The sequence below is a fragment of the Pleurodeles waltl genome, chromosome 5 (genome assembly GCF_031143425.1).
Source record: "Pleurodeles waltl isolate 20211129_DDA chromosome 5, aPleWal1.hap1.20221129, whole genome shotgun sequence".
Taxonomy (NCBI): Eukaryota; Metazoa; Chordata; class Amphibia; order Caudata; family Salamandridae; genus Pleurodeles; species Pleurodeles waltl.
This window is the reverse complement of record NC_090444.1, coordinates 995,758,424-995,772,675: the sequence shown is the minus strand read 5'-3', so window position 1 is coordinate 995,772,675 and position 14,252 is coordinate 995,758,424. Positions and strand designations below refer to the sequence as shown.

General features: G+C 44.7%; 1 protein-coding gene across 1 annotated transcript in view; it reads right to left on the bottom strand.

The window, feature by feature from the left end:
• The window catches only part of SLC2A12 (solute carrier family 2 member 12), a 423,646-nt gene extending 410,361 nt beyond the window's left edge, over positions 1–13,285 (bottom strand). The window contains exon 1 of the mRNA XM_069235156.1: positions 13,008–13,285. Coding sequence (XP_069091257.1) covers positions 13,008–13,107 — 100 coding nt within the window. The 5' untranslated portion in view covers positions 13,108–13,285. The remainder of the gene's footprint in view (positions 1–13,007) is intronic.
• Between the last annotated feature and the right edge of the window lie 967 nt (positions 13,286–14,252).

The following is a 14,252-nucleotide window of genomic DNA, read 5'->3' as shown; positions in this document are numbered from 1 at the left end:
CAGCCTTTCTTAGACTTCTGTTAAAAAACACCTGCTATTGTACTAAGTGGGAATAAATACTGCATAATATTTGTCTCAGTTGCAAAGATTGGGAGACAATTTCAAAATGCACCCATGCTCCCAACAGAGGCATGGTGAATTAGCTGAACAGCAAAGAGGAACTATGATGGGGACCTCCTTCGCACCTAGCAATGCAAATTTTCATACAGAATGGTGGGAGGAGCAGGTATGCAACAGTCCTGAAATGGAAGAATGGTCAGTCAGTATATTACTATGGGTTGGATACATTGACAACCTGTTTGTGAAATGTTGAAAAAGCAAAATATTTTATCGAGAGAATAAATAACAATGATGTCAAGCTTTCATTTACTAGTCAGATCAGACATAAACAACTATAGTCTATGGGTTACAAAGAACCTACAGCAGGGAACAGCACTTTGCATGCCAAAAGTTTCCATCCAATTGCTTTGAAGAACAGTATTCCCTATCGGGAACTGATGTGTGCCAGAAGGATTTGTAAAACAAAGGAAAGTTTTAATACGATCCAGAATGACATGGTGGCCAGGTTAAAAGCAAAGGGTTACAAAGAAGGAATGATAAAACTGCTAGAAACATAATTAAAAAATGTAAAAGAGAAGCGGTATAATTTAAGACCTGTAGAAAAAAAAAATATAGATCAATAATGTAGAAATATATAGCCTCATACCATAAACACCATGAAAAGGTTAGGAATACTATCAATAAGCACTGGCACTTTGTCACCTCTGTAGAGTGCCAAGTACAGCTATTCATGCCCCTGTGTCATCTATGTGTGCAGATGTCGTCCATAGCCCTGTAGGCCATTTCCCAGGAATTGCACTGTGGAGCCCAAGAGCGCGGCGTAGTGCAGGGGGCCTCTGTGTCTGTCTTGTCCGCCAACGGTAGCGGTAATCCATGCACTGAACATGTCTTTCTTCTGTCTCCCCCCCTTTTTGTGGTCTTCCTGTTCTTGTATGCATTAGCATCATCAGGCGGAGGAGCAGTGGCACCGGAGCACGAGGGAGCTGCATCCCACATGGCCCTGGGGGGCGAGACTACGGACTCGGAATTCATCAGTGGGACGGAGGGCGAGGGGAGCTCCACGGCGGGGACAGGAGCTGACACCAGCGACACGGACTCGTCCTCTGATGGGAGCTCCCTTGTGGTGGCGGCAACATCTGTGCCCCCCGCATCTACAGGTACAGCCGCCACCCCCCTACCAGGACCGCCCTCCCAGCAGCCCCTCAGTCTTCGCCCCGTGCCTGCTCACCCAGGAGAGTGGGCATCACCTTTGCCCCAGGCACCTAAGCCCTGCCCCAGTCAACCCTGCTGCCCTCAGTGAGGAGGCCATTGACCTCCTCAGGTCACTCACTGTTGGGCAGTCTACCATTTTGAATGCCATCCAGGGTGTAGAAAGGCAGTTGCAACAAACTAATGCATTCCTGGAGGGCATTCATTCTGGTCAGTCGGCCCTTCACCGAGCTTTTCAAACTCTGGCCTCAGCACTGATGGCAGCCATTGTCCCCGTCTCTAGCCTCCCCCCTCCAACTTCCTCCACCCAGACCCAATCCCCTGTACCTCTGCCTATCCCAAGAACACCATCAGACCAGCCTGCACACACCTCACCACACAAGCTGTCCAGGAGGGCCCCGCCAGCCCCAGCCCAGCTGCCCAGGAGGGCCCCGCCAGCCCCAGCCCAGCTGCCAAGGAGGGCCCCGCCAGCCCCAGCCCAGCTGCACAGGAGGGCCCCGCCAGCCCCAGCCCAGCTGCCCAGGAGGCCACCGCCAGCCCCAGCCCAGCTGCCCAGGAGGGCCCCACCAGCCCCAGCCCAGCTGCCCAGGAGGCCACCGCCAGCCCCAGCTCAGCTGCCCAGGAGGCCAGCACAAGCACCACTGGGCCATGAAGGACCACCAGCACAAGCACCGCTGGGCCATGAAGGACCACCAGCACAAGCCCCGCTGGCCCATGAAGGACCGCCAGCACAAGCCCCGCTGGGCCATGAAGGACCACCAGCACAAGCCCCGCTGGGCCATGAAGGACCGCCAGCACAAGCACCGCTGGGCCATGAAGGACCGCCAGCACAAGCACCGCTGGGCCATGAAGGACCGCCAGCACAGGTACCGCTGGGCCATGAAGGACCGCCAGCACAAGCACCGCTGGGCCATGAAGGACCGCCAGCACAAGCACCGCTGGGCCATGAAGGACCGCCAGCACAGGCACCGCTGGGCCGGGCACCGCCAAATCAAGTACCGCTGAACAGGGCACCGCCATCACAAGCACCGCTGAACAGGGCATCGCCAACTCAAGCACCGCTGGGCTGGGCACCGCCAACTCAAGCACCGCTGGGGCGGGCACCACCAACTCAAGCACCGCTGAACAGGGCACCGCCATCACAAGCACCGCTGAACAGAGCACCGCCAACTCAAGCACCGCTGGGCCGGGCACCACCAACTCAAGCACCGCTGAACAGGGCACCGCCAACTCAAGCACCGCTGAACAGGGCACCGCCAACTCAAGCACCGCTGAACAGGGCACCGCCATCACATGCACCGCTGAACAGGGCACCGCCAACTCAAGCACCGCTGGGCCGGGCACCACCAACTCAAGCACTGCTGAACAGGGCACCGCTGAACAGGGCACCGCCAACTCAAGCACCGCTGAACAGGGCACCGCCATCACAAGCACCGCTCAACAGGGCACCGCCAACTCAAGCACCGCTGAACAGGGCACCGCCATCACAAGCACCGCTGAACAGGGCACCGCCATCACAAGCACCGCTGAACAGGGCACCGCCATCTGAAGCACCGCTAGCCCATGAGCGGCAGGGGCACTGATGCAACTGGGTCCGTCACGGGGTGAGTGATGCACTCTGGGCACCAGTCCCCCTCCAGAACCAGTGGAGACTGTCATCCACTACCTCTGTCCTTCACAGGATGAAGCACTCTGGGCACCAGTCCCCCTCCAGAACCAGTGGAGAGATCCATCCACTACCTCTGTCCTTCACAGGATGAAGCACTCTGGGCACCAGTCCCCCTCCAGAACCAGTGGAGACTGTTATCCACTTGAGAGACTGTGGCTTTGCACTCCCCAGGATTTGGCAGTGGGCAAACCACCCACTGTAGAGACTTGAGAGACTGTGGCTTTGCACTCCCCAGGATAAAGAAGTGGGCAACCCACCCACTGGAGAGACTTGAGAGACTGTGGCTTTGCGCTCCCCAGGATTGAACAGTGGGCAACCCACCCACTGGAGAGACTTGAGAGACTGTGGCTTTGCACTCCCCAGGATTGAACAGTGGGCAACCCACCCACTGGAGAGACTTGAGAGACTGTGGCTTTGCACTCCCCAGGATATGGCAGTGGACAAACCACCCACTGTAGAGACTTGAGAGACTGTGGCTTTGCACTCCCCAGGATTGAACAGTGGGCATTGAGCCCCCTCGTGGATCTGGCGTCGTGCACTCATCCGGATGAGGTGCCCCCCCTTCCCTTCCCCCTGAGGTGCCTGTTGTATTTCTATCTGATGCCCCTGCAGTGTTCTCTCTGTTTTGATCGGGTATTGAGTGTGGGCCTCACCCATACATTTTGGGCCCAGTGGTCCACGGACTATAAATGGTGCAATACCTGGACTTGTATTATTGGTGTATATATTTGTTTATAGTGTATATATATTTTGGAGTACTGGATTTTAATGGATTACAATCGTTACAATCATTTCCTTTTGTCTTTGCATTCTTCCAGGGGCCTTGGGGGGTGTAACTGTAATGTATCAACATGTATTAGTGTGTGTTGTAGTGGGTGAGGGTGGGGGTGTTGCGTGTGTGTGTCCCTGTTTTTTGCCTCCCCCCCTCCCCTGTGTCGTAGGCGCAGTACTCACCGTGGTCTTCTGCGCCGGCGTTCGTGCTCCTGGTAGAGGATCAGGAAGACTATCGCAGGTAGAATTTGGAGTTCCGGTTCCATGGTGTTCTCGTTCCTCGTGGGGTGTGTAGAAGTCAGCATTTTCCCTTTCGGAATTCCTGTTTCCGCCGTGTTTTTATCCGCGGTGAATCCGCCCTGGAAAAGGTGGCGGATTGGCCTGTCATAATAGTGTGGGCGGTACATTGTCTCCCGCCTGTCTGTTGGCGGTGACCGCCGCGCTGTTTGTTTGTACCGCCGTGGTGGTCGGAGTGTTAAAGTGGCTGTCTTTGTTGGTATTTTCCGCCACGGTCGTAACTTCAATTTTTTTACTGCCGGCCTGTTGGCGGTCTTACCGCCGCTTTAACACCGTCCGCCAGGGTTGTAATGACCACCAAAATGTCTTTGTTAATGCCAGACCTAATTAGGGACCCAATTCTTAAAGAAAGTCACAAAAGTGCACTCAGGGTATATTTCTTTGAATTAGTGGCATTCATGAATACACAAGAACTTACAAAAGTAGGCTAGGAATGTGTACTCCTAGAAAATATTTGTGAATCATATTTTAGCACGAGCAAATATGTATGTGTAGATTTGCTCATGTTCAAATCTATTGAGCGTTTACAAGTTCACTTTCACTCCAACCACTTTTTTCCCAATCCTGCAAGAACTTCTATTTCTGCCATTGTCAGGAGTACATTTCCAACCTTTCTAATTATGGGAAAAGATTAGAGAAGAGCTGGTGAAAATCCTCAAAACATGTCAGTTAGTAGGTTTGCAGACTCAAAGGCATTCCAACCCTGGAGCTTTTGCTTACTGCTTACTCCAGCCACCAGTTCTATATCTGCAGAGAGGTGGCAAGATATGGAAATTGCTATAATAGGGATTGAAATTGCAAGTATTCAAGCCCTACTATAGTAGTAGCCTTGGCATAATCAGCAAGGCTATTTTCAGAGCTCTTAGATAATGAGATTGCTCCCATAAGTTTTCACCGCACTTCATTTCACCAAAGGGACAAGTAGATTATTTTTAGAGGACAAGTAGATTTAGGAAGCAACCTGTCCAATGAAGGAGTATATATTTTATTAAATTCCACACCTCTGTGTACTGGTATTACAAGTGAAAAGGTTTTTTGAAAGAGACTTTTAAAAGAAAATTGTTTTTCAATAATAGTAAAAGCGAAAAGCGTGAAGGGGTATGGCTTAATTAATATGTAGCGAGTTGATAATGGCTCCCCACTGATGTGTATATATGTTTTATTGTAACATATCTGTATACTGGGTTACTGATATAGTGGATACTAGCCTTGCGCAGGACAGTTCACATTGATAACCCATAATAAAATCTAATTTCTAAAAAGTAAGGTTAGGTTCCACAGTGAAGGGGAAATGTATCCTTTATTGAATGAGATGTGAGACTCAGGAATTGCTTGATAGTGGTATAGAAGAGCTGTTAAAATATACATTAATATTTTATTAATATTTTCTATCCCTAATTTATACAAAGGTGGAATTTTCTAACAACATGCAGGCCCTGACACAATGCTGGTTATTCCTGACAACATGCCTGACTGCCACAATGGTGGCAATCTCTGCTATACTCTGACCTGCCATAGTATGAGGCTGCCAAGGCACAAATGTAAATTAGTTTTGAATAAATTAAAGTTATGGCATACTCTGAGAAAAAAGAACCAGTGAAAATGAAGCGATGTAGACTGCATGAGTGTCAGAGGCGGTTTATTCATAGGAGCAAGGGGGCACTGGCCCCCCGCCTGCCATCAATTATCTCTCACACATTATGCCAGCAGAAAGGAGGCATACAGCTGCGAGGCATTCTGATGGGAAGCTGGGGCTGTGTATCAGATCTGCACATGTCATGTTGGCTAGTATTTTGCTTAAGGCCAGTCTGACATGCACAGTTTGGACTTTCCTAGTCAAAACTGTCAGGGAGAAGCAGAAACATACACACAGCCCCATCGGTCTCTGATGGCGCGCTGTGTTTGCCTGTCCCAGTTAATCCTTGCAGTGCTCTTATGCTGTTTACTATTATAAACAGCATAAGAGCGCTGCTTTCATTGGCTGAAGTGCGTGGTGCTAGCTTCCCTATGTGCAGCAGACAGCGCTGTGGATTTAACAGAATCAGCCCGATATGGAAAGAAGATAAGGAAAGTTCATTATTTTTTATTATTTTAGTCCCCTATAATGTAAATGTAACTTTTGCTCATGTAAATCACTGGTGTCTCTCAAAAATCGTGAGTCATACATTGGACACATTTTTGTTGTCACAGGCATTAGAAGCATCATGCAGTTGCTACAAATGTTATTTGTATTTACATCGCACGAACTTGCGCTATGTAAATACAATAAACATTTGTATCAGTCGCTGATGCATCTAATGGGTATGACAACAAAAATGTATGTTAGTGTAGCTATCCTCTCCAAACCCCAAAACAAAAAATTTATCTGCCATTGCCTGGCTTTTGGGGAGAGTTGGAGAAGCCTATTGTGTTTTTTAAATACTTAACCTTGAGTTAGGTTCAAGAAAACGTTTTTAGAAGGCTTACAAAAAAAAAATGTGAAAACCTTATAATAATAATAGCAATTGCTTTTTCCTTTCAATGAAAAAACATTGTTATTTAATTTTATACCTAATCACTCTGCTACCTTGTTAGAGTTACTTCAGAGGTTATTTGACTGCTTGTATTTTCCAGAAAATGAATTAGGCCCTCATTAGGATTTTGGGGGGCAGAAAATGCCGCCCGTCAAACTCACACAGGTCAGGAGACCGCCAGTGCGGTCTCCTTCCCGCAGCCCCTATTATGAATTTCCTGCTGGCCCAGCAGGAAACGCACAACATTGATGCCGGCTCGTAATGTGGCCAGCAGCAATGCTTTTGTGCATCAGGTGCACCAGCTCCTGTCACGCAAATCAGTGTTTGCAAAGCAGACACTGATTTGCGCGACGGGGCTGGCCTGGGGGGGCCCTGCACTGCCCATGGCAAGTTCTTGGAAAGTGCAGGGGCCCATCTGGGACCACCGGCACCCCATCTCTGGCAGTGAAACCGCCATGTAAACACATGTAGAGAGAGGAGTCGTAATCCCCAGGGCAGCGCTGCTTGCAACGTTGCCCTGGCAGATTGGGACAGCCCAGGCTGTCTGGCGGCCGAAAAGTCACGGTGCCAGTGGTCCGACCGTAGCGCTTTCGCCATGGCCGTAACGTCGCGGTCTGACCGTGACTGTGACCTTGGTGGTCTGGTTACTGCCAGGGTCATAACGAGGCCTAATCTTTAAAGCAAATATACAGTGGGTTCTGTTGCACTGACACTTAAACAAATACATTAATATTATGAAATACAAAATATTGTTAAGGTCCTCGGTCGACAAGGAAACATCATGCATCAGCCTAATGTTTTGTGGCTCAACACAGTTACATGGCCACTTAGCTGGGATTTTTGTATTGTACTGAATAAGGTGTTCTTCTATTCATTGCCTCAATGAAGGCACATACCTTCATTAAGCGTTCTGCCATGCTGTTTCTCAAATACACAGAAAGTCCTATGCCATCATATATTTACCTCCATGCACTTTTCTAGCTCTGACATGCCCTAATTCTTCATGTTCAACCCCTTTGTCACACCCTTCCTTAGTGCCAAAGGAAAACTCACTACCAATATCCCACTTGAAATTCCACATTTACACCACATTTAAAAGATGCTGTCCCATGTTAATATATTCTCTTATTGTTTTGCATCACAACCACTACAGTAACAAGGTTCCATTCACTGATAATGAGTTACATTCAGCACCATGGTAATATAGAGCTACTTTAGGTCTGCACCCGTCATCCCCACGTTTTCTTTCATTGCATGGCCCGTCTTGCACATCATATCCAATTCATGCTCACTTCCAAATCATGCATCTCACACCCCAACCTTGACACAAGGGTCTATTGCGCAGATATCAACCATTGCTTACCAAGTGCATGCGCAGCTCACCTCTTTTAATTCCTACTGATATGTGCCCATAAATTCCATGGACTAGACAAATTTCTCACTGTGATCTCAAACCATTAGACTTCAATACACGTCCGCAAAGTAGAAACACTGACACAAAAAACACAGATTCAGTAGTGGGCACAGAGCCACCGTACTATTCAGTAATTGCCACTGTGATGCACGGCCCTCCAAGTATAGCAGAACAAACAAATACAAAATATTACAGATACAGCTTGTCAACATCTTTACCCAACATAACACACTCCTAATTTGCGCAACGTGTCCTTATGCAAGCAACAGTTCACACTGCGGTACAGCGTGTCTGACATATACAGAACAGTACCAAAGTATTCATTAAGGTGTCCACACCACCAATCGTCATCCTGACAAAAATACGCCACACTCATTCAATTGAGTTTCTTTAAGGCACTGCAAAGCTCTGTGGAGACACCTCTGAGAGTTTAGTGGCATACCACTGTGGATACAATATGAGGATGGGAGATAGTGTGCTGAGTCTATGCATTGATGACGTTCTCTGGATGGTACAGACATGTGAAATAGTAAAAAAACCTTAAGCCCTCATTACGAGTGGGCCGGCAATTGGTGTAATATATGTTGCACCTGAACAAGTCTGCCACCGCTGACTAGGAATTTATTGGTGTAATCAACTTCACTCAGCTGCAAGATTTTACATGACAGTGTGGAATAACAATAACATTTGAGTTTTGGTTTATTTACTGGTGTATTTACGAGGCACGTTTCCCTTGATAAATATCGGCATTTATGACCAGGCAACATTTATCCGGGGCTAGGGATTTTTTATCACAAAACTTGTAATTCAGATGCATGCAGTAACAGGAAGTTACTACACATTTTAGAGTTTAAAGACCAACTTGTGACAAGGGCTTAAGTCAAAAAGTGACCCTGGAAAGTCTATGGTACCCAGTGAGTACAACGCTAGCCTAGTCCACTCTTGGGTGCATGTAGCTTAAAATGAATGGAGTCTAAAAGCACAAGATTCAAGATACTAATCTGTGAACAAAATAGGACAAGGCACACGATAGACAGAGTGCAATAGCAGAATATTACTCACCTGTATTAATGACATACCAAATCTTCCACACTCCTCACTTGTGTGATCCTGATACCCTTAATTTGATTTGTGAATTGGGATAAAATGCAAAATCCAAACTCACCCAGAGCTGTGAAGTGGTAAACAACTGAGACAGCTCGAAGGAATAAAAAGTTATATAAGGACAGACATGCAATTTACAAATACCAATATTTTAATATTCACCACAACAAGCAGGTGGGGACAAGAGGTAAGCCATGGCAAACTGAGGACAGGACATGGCCTGTAGTTGTGAAGTTTGCTAAACAGAACAGATGGAAGGATGAAGAGGAAGTTAGTGGCAGTATGAAAGAGCTGCAAAAGCTGTGAAATTACATAGTGACTTTCACTAATAAAATGAAATAGCACAAAAATCTTGTAAGTGCTGGGATATTACCCGTATGGTGCTTATCACTGTCATCACAGCAGGGGATGAATCACATGTCTATCAGTTCAATTGGGCTTAAAAAGAAGCGTAGGATGTGTTTCTGTCCTGTTTGGGTTTGTGATTGATGTGTACCTTTAAACTGTGGGGCTCTCCATGATTCAGTAGACATTGGGGCAGGATGATATCATTTCTGTAACCATGTACCAGCAGTCCATGTGATACGACTCATCCCTGCTGTTCCATGCCTTAGGTTCTATGAATATAAATGATGTTATGTTAGACGTCACCCCATACCCCAACGCTGGGCCCTTGACTTTACGTGATCAAAACATTGAGGGCTTGAACTAGAATTTGGGTGACAATGATAACCGAAAATCTTCCAATTTCTAAAAGTAACGCTAAGGCCTTGCAAAAATTCATTGAACAAACTATTTGACAACAGAAAACCTAAGGAAGGAGGCAATTTCCTATAGTATGAGGTATTGTACAGGTGCTCAATACATTCCAAACATACCTGTTGTCCAGTATGTGTAGTGGAACAAGATAAATTGTACCAACAAAGAATTTTTTATATATCTAAAATGAGAATGGAGCACACATTGGCAAAGTACATGAATTATCAGTTCTATTCATGGATCCTTATATTCAGAGACTTTGAGCAACACTCGTAAATATACCAGACTGTGGCATCAATGTAACAAGTAATAGTTGCAAAAGAATATATTATTTCATTAACAGATTTAATATCCAAAATATAAATATAACACAATTTTATGAAGTAATATACAAATAGTTGTGATGAGGCTTAAACCCAATTCAGTCCGTAAGGTGTTTCATCTTGTTCCTTTCCATCCAAATAAGAAAATTGATCTTGAAATGCAATCAAATTCAGCCGACATGTGTTTCGTCCTCTGAAGGACTTTATCAAGGCTTATTTTTTTTAGTTCACTAAAATCAATTCCAAAAAGGGATTTCCAAATTTCCTATGAAACCACAACGAGTCTGTGCTTGTTAATCCTCAATAAAGTGAATAATTCGAATATTGATATGTATTTATATTCATAAAAACAATATGTGTTATCAAGAAGTAGTCAAAGGTCCAAAATGTATAGTATCTTAGTAATTTGTCATCATCGTTCCATCGTAGAGTCTAGCCCTCGAGTACCGGCATCAAACAGATGATGTCAATATTCGAATTATTCACTTTATTGAGGATTAACAAGCACAGACTCGTTGTGGTTTCATAGGAAATTTGGAAATCCCTTTTTGGAATTGATTTTAGTGAACTCAAAAAAATAAGCCTTGATAAAGTCCTTCAGAGGACGAAACACGTGTAGGCTGAATTTGATTGCATTTCAAGATCAATTTTCTTATTTGGATGGAAAGGAACAAGATGAAACACCTTACGGACTGAATTGGGTTTAAGCCTCATCACAACTATTTGTATATTACTTCATAAAATTGTGTTATATTTATATTTTGGATATTAAATCTGTTAATGAAATAATATATTCTTTTGCAACTATTACTTGTTACATTGATGCCACAGTCTGGTCTATTTACGCGTGTTGCTCAAAATCTCTGAATATAAGGATCCATGAATAGAACTGACAATTCATGTACTTTGCCAATGTGTTCTCCATTCTCATTTTAGATATTTAAAAAATGCCTTGCAAAAATTCACCTGCTGGATTTCTTGCACCTTTCTATCTCTTTGATGAAGTTTCACCAAAGAATCCGTCCCCGGATTTAGCATTTCCCCTGGAAATTTTTAAATTTTCCATTACAGGGCCTAAACACCTTTAAAGTAGGACTTTCTCTCCAGATAGTATGGATCTTCCATTTTAACATTCATGTTTCAGGGCCCCAGAAGATGTTTTGCAGTTGTCTTATTGAAGAGTGAATGTCTTGCATTACCTTGGCAAAAAGTATGAATAATTACTTTGCTATCTGTTTAATTAGGCATTTTCAATGGACTATATATACACAGATTTAATTGTGTCTCATTTCCAATATTAGTATAACAGTATATTATAATCCTTGTTCTTTTTTGTTATAGTCTTTATGTACAAATACACCAATTGCCAGATTTTAGAGAATGGTGCCTTTTAGAAGAGAAACCTCACTTTAAATTTCTAAACACTAGCCTAAAAACAGCTGACTGCTAGAACAGCCAAGCAATGCCTTCCATAAAGGTTAGCAAAATGGCGTTTTTTTAGCAATTTATAATGTGTATAACTAGAATTTGCAGGGATTGTGGACACTTAGCAATGTCACTGGGCACTTAATATGCAAAATCTATTCCTTCCTGTATAGCTGGGAAAAATGTACCTATAGAAATATCTATTCATGGATTCATACATCAAGACGAAAAGTATCTATAGTGATAGCCATTCACGGATTCATGGATCCAGGCAAAATGTACCTATAGTAATTTCTGGATCCAGGCACAATTTCCTAATAGCAATAGCCATCAGGGATTCATGGATCCAGGCACAATTTACATATAGTAATATCTTTTTACAGCTTCCTGGTACATGATTCTGGTGCATGGAGGACATTGCCATCTTCCCTTTCATAGATCAAGGGCCACACTCTGACAGCATGAACATTCTTTACAGCTTTGAGTATGTGGATGGTGATGAATTCTTGACTAACTTCATCTACTGTTGCTGATGTCGAAAGACCAACAACCCTTTTAGCCTTTGCTGGAATATTCTGAGGTCCTGAAGTGTTGCACCTTTCTTTCTGCTTTGGATGCATATAGAAAAAAATGAAAGTACTTTGAAGTAAAGGATACAGAAACCCTTTTAGGAGAAAGTTAAAGACGCTATTTTGAAAATTGCAAATGATCTGTATTGTATCTTGCCTCACTAAAGTAGCATCAAAACAGCATTCCCAACGGACAACTATACACTAAATGGAGCCCGTGGGATACCCTTCAAGAAGAGGCTTCACCTCAGAAACAATTCACAGTCCAAAAATATTCAAATTTTAGAGGTGAACACTCAGTTATTGATTTCAGAAATCTTCAAAATCACAAACGAAAGGCCATGCTGGCTCCATTAAGATAAGACGATTAAATTTACTAGCAGCCTATAGTCAACTTTGTTTTTCCACCAATATTCGGCTTAAAAACTATTCCTTAAATTGGAATAGAGAAAACATACCTTTATTCAGTTGCCAGTACATTGGTTTTTTTAAATGTATTAACGTAGGCAACAAATAAGTTAGAAACTGAAATTTCTTGTCCGCCAGAAGTTAAGTTGTTTGCTTTACAACGTGGCGCATAGCTGCGGAATTCACCAGATACAAGAAAACAACCTGTCGCTTCCAATTTATATAGCAAGTTGCCAAGAATCAAGTCCATTGGGTGCGGTCAGACAGCACTGCATCGCGTTCAGCAAACATATCAAAAGCCAAATTTAAGGAAACATCAATAGTAGCTCAGTTACACATTTTTAAAAAAAAACTGTGCTATTGGCTGGGCCTACAGCGACAATGTAGAAAAGCTTCTCATGAGACACCCTTATGGCATGAATCGTTAACGTGTACATTCTAAGCGTGGTAACACCTCCTAAATAGCAGGTATCGTTTTTGCCATACCTGTATGCTTTGGAAGCGGATTCGATCTAGTATCATTCCCAGCTTCCCACAGGTGCTGGCACTGCGGGTTTATGTCAACACTATTTTGCCCAGGCGCCATTCTCTTTTGTAGGTGGCACACTTGCCCCTTCTGGTTCCTGGATGGGTGCTGGAACTGGCCTCAAAGTACAGTTAGTTCTTCGTTGTGCAGCGCCCCTCTGCGGCTCATGTTTCCACCTAGCTTGGTCTGGCCGAAGCTTCTGGGCGCATAGCGCAAGCCGAGAGCCAACGGGCTGTGTGAACAACTTTGTTTCCCTTTCGAAAGACTTTGCCGTTCGTTGGTGACACGGACTGATCTATTCTTAGCGGCCTATCACAGCTCAGTGGGCGGGAGCTGCCGCATGGTGTTTTATTTAGTCTTTGTTTTAACACAACTCATTTAAGGCACTGGGTATTTACATTCTGAGCGGATTTAAACCAAGCGCTAGAATTGCCGGGCACCTTTTCATAAAGGGACAAAGCCTCCAGGGGATTTAAATCTCAAATAACGTTAACAAAACAGAAGGGCGGGGAATGCTATTAGCTTTTTAAGCTCCTTTTAAAGGAGCCCTTTCATAACGTACAAGGCGAAACTGAGGCAGAACTGTTTTTCTAAACATTTCTGACATTCATTGGCAATGCACTAAGCCCCCTCAGAGTACGCTGGAAAATTGGCCTTAAAGTAGAGCAAATAGTGGCTTGTGCTACTTTCTGTCAAGGGGGCATCCCATGGGATGTATATGGGCATTCCAACACTACCTCCCACGTTTTTCGACGCTAAGCCAGGGCTATGTTTGTCACTCTGGCCTCTTTCAGACAGGCATTAACTAGGAAAAATGTATTTATTTCTCAGTACATTTTACTATTTGTATGTGTGCAAATATCCAATGTGTAAAATGTAAATGGAAGTGTCAAATCATTGGATTGTGTACTGGAAGGCCACCTTTCCTATACTAGACATAACCCCCACATTTTTTGCACTATGTTACAAAGGGGTGAGTATGGTGCTAGGAAGCCTGTTTGAGCGCCGATGCTGAGGACTACAGCAGCTGCAGGCCTTTTTAAAAAAAAGAAAATATGGCTCCGTTCTCTCTCCCTGGAGCAATGTGTAGTGTCGCGCCAGGTATGACGCTGTGCGCCAAACACTACCATGTGGTGTGGTGCTGAAGGGGTGTGCCCACTCCTCAGCACCTCGTGGTGTTCTCCCCTACCTAGGGGTTGTTTTGT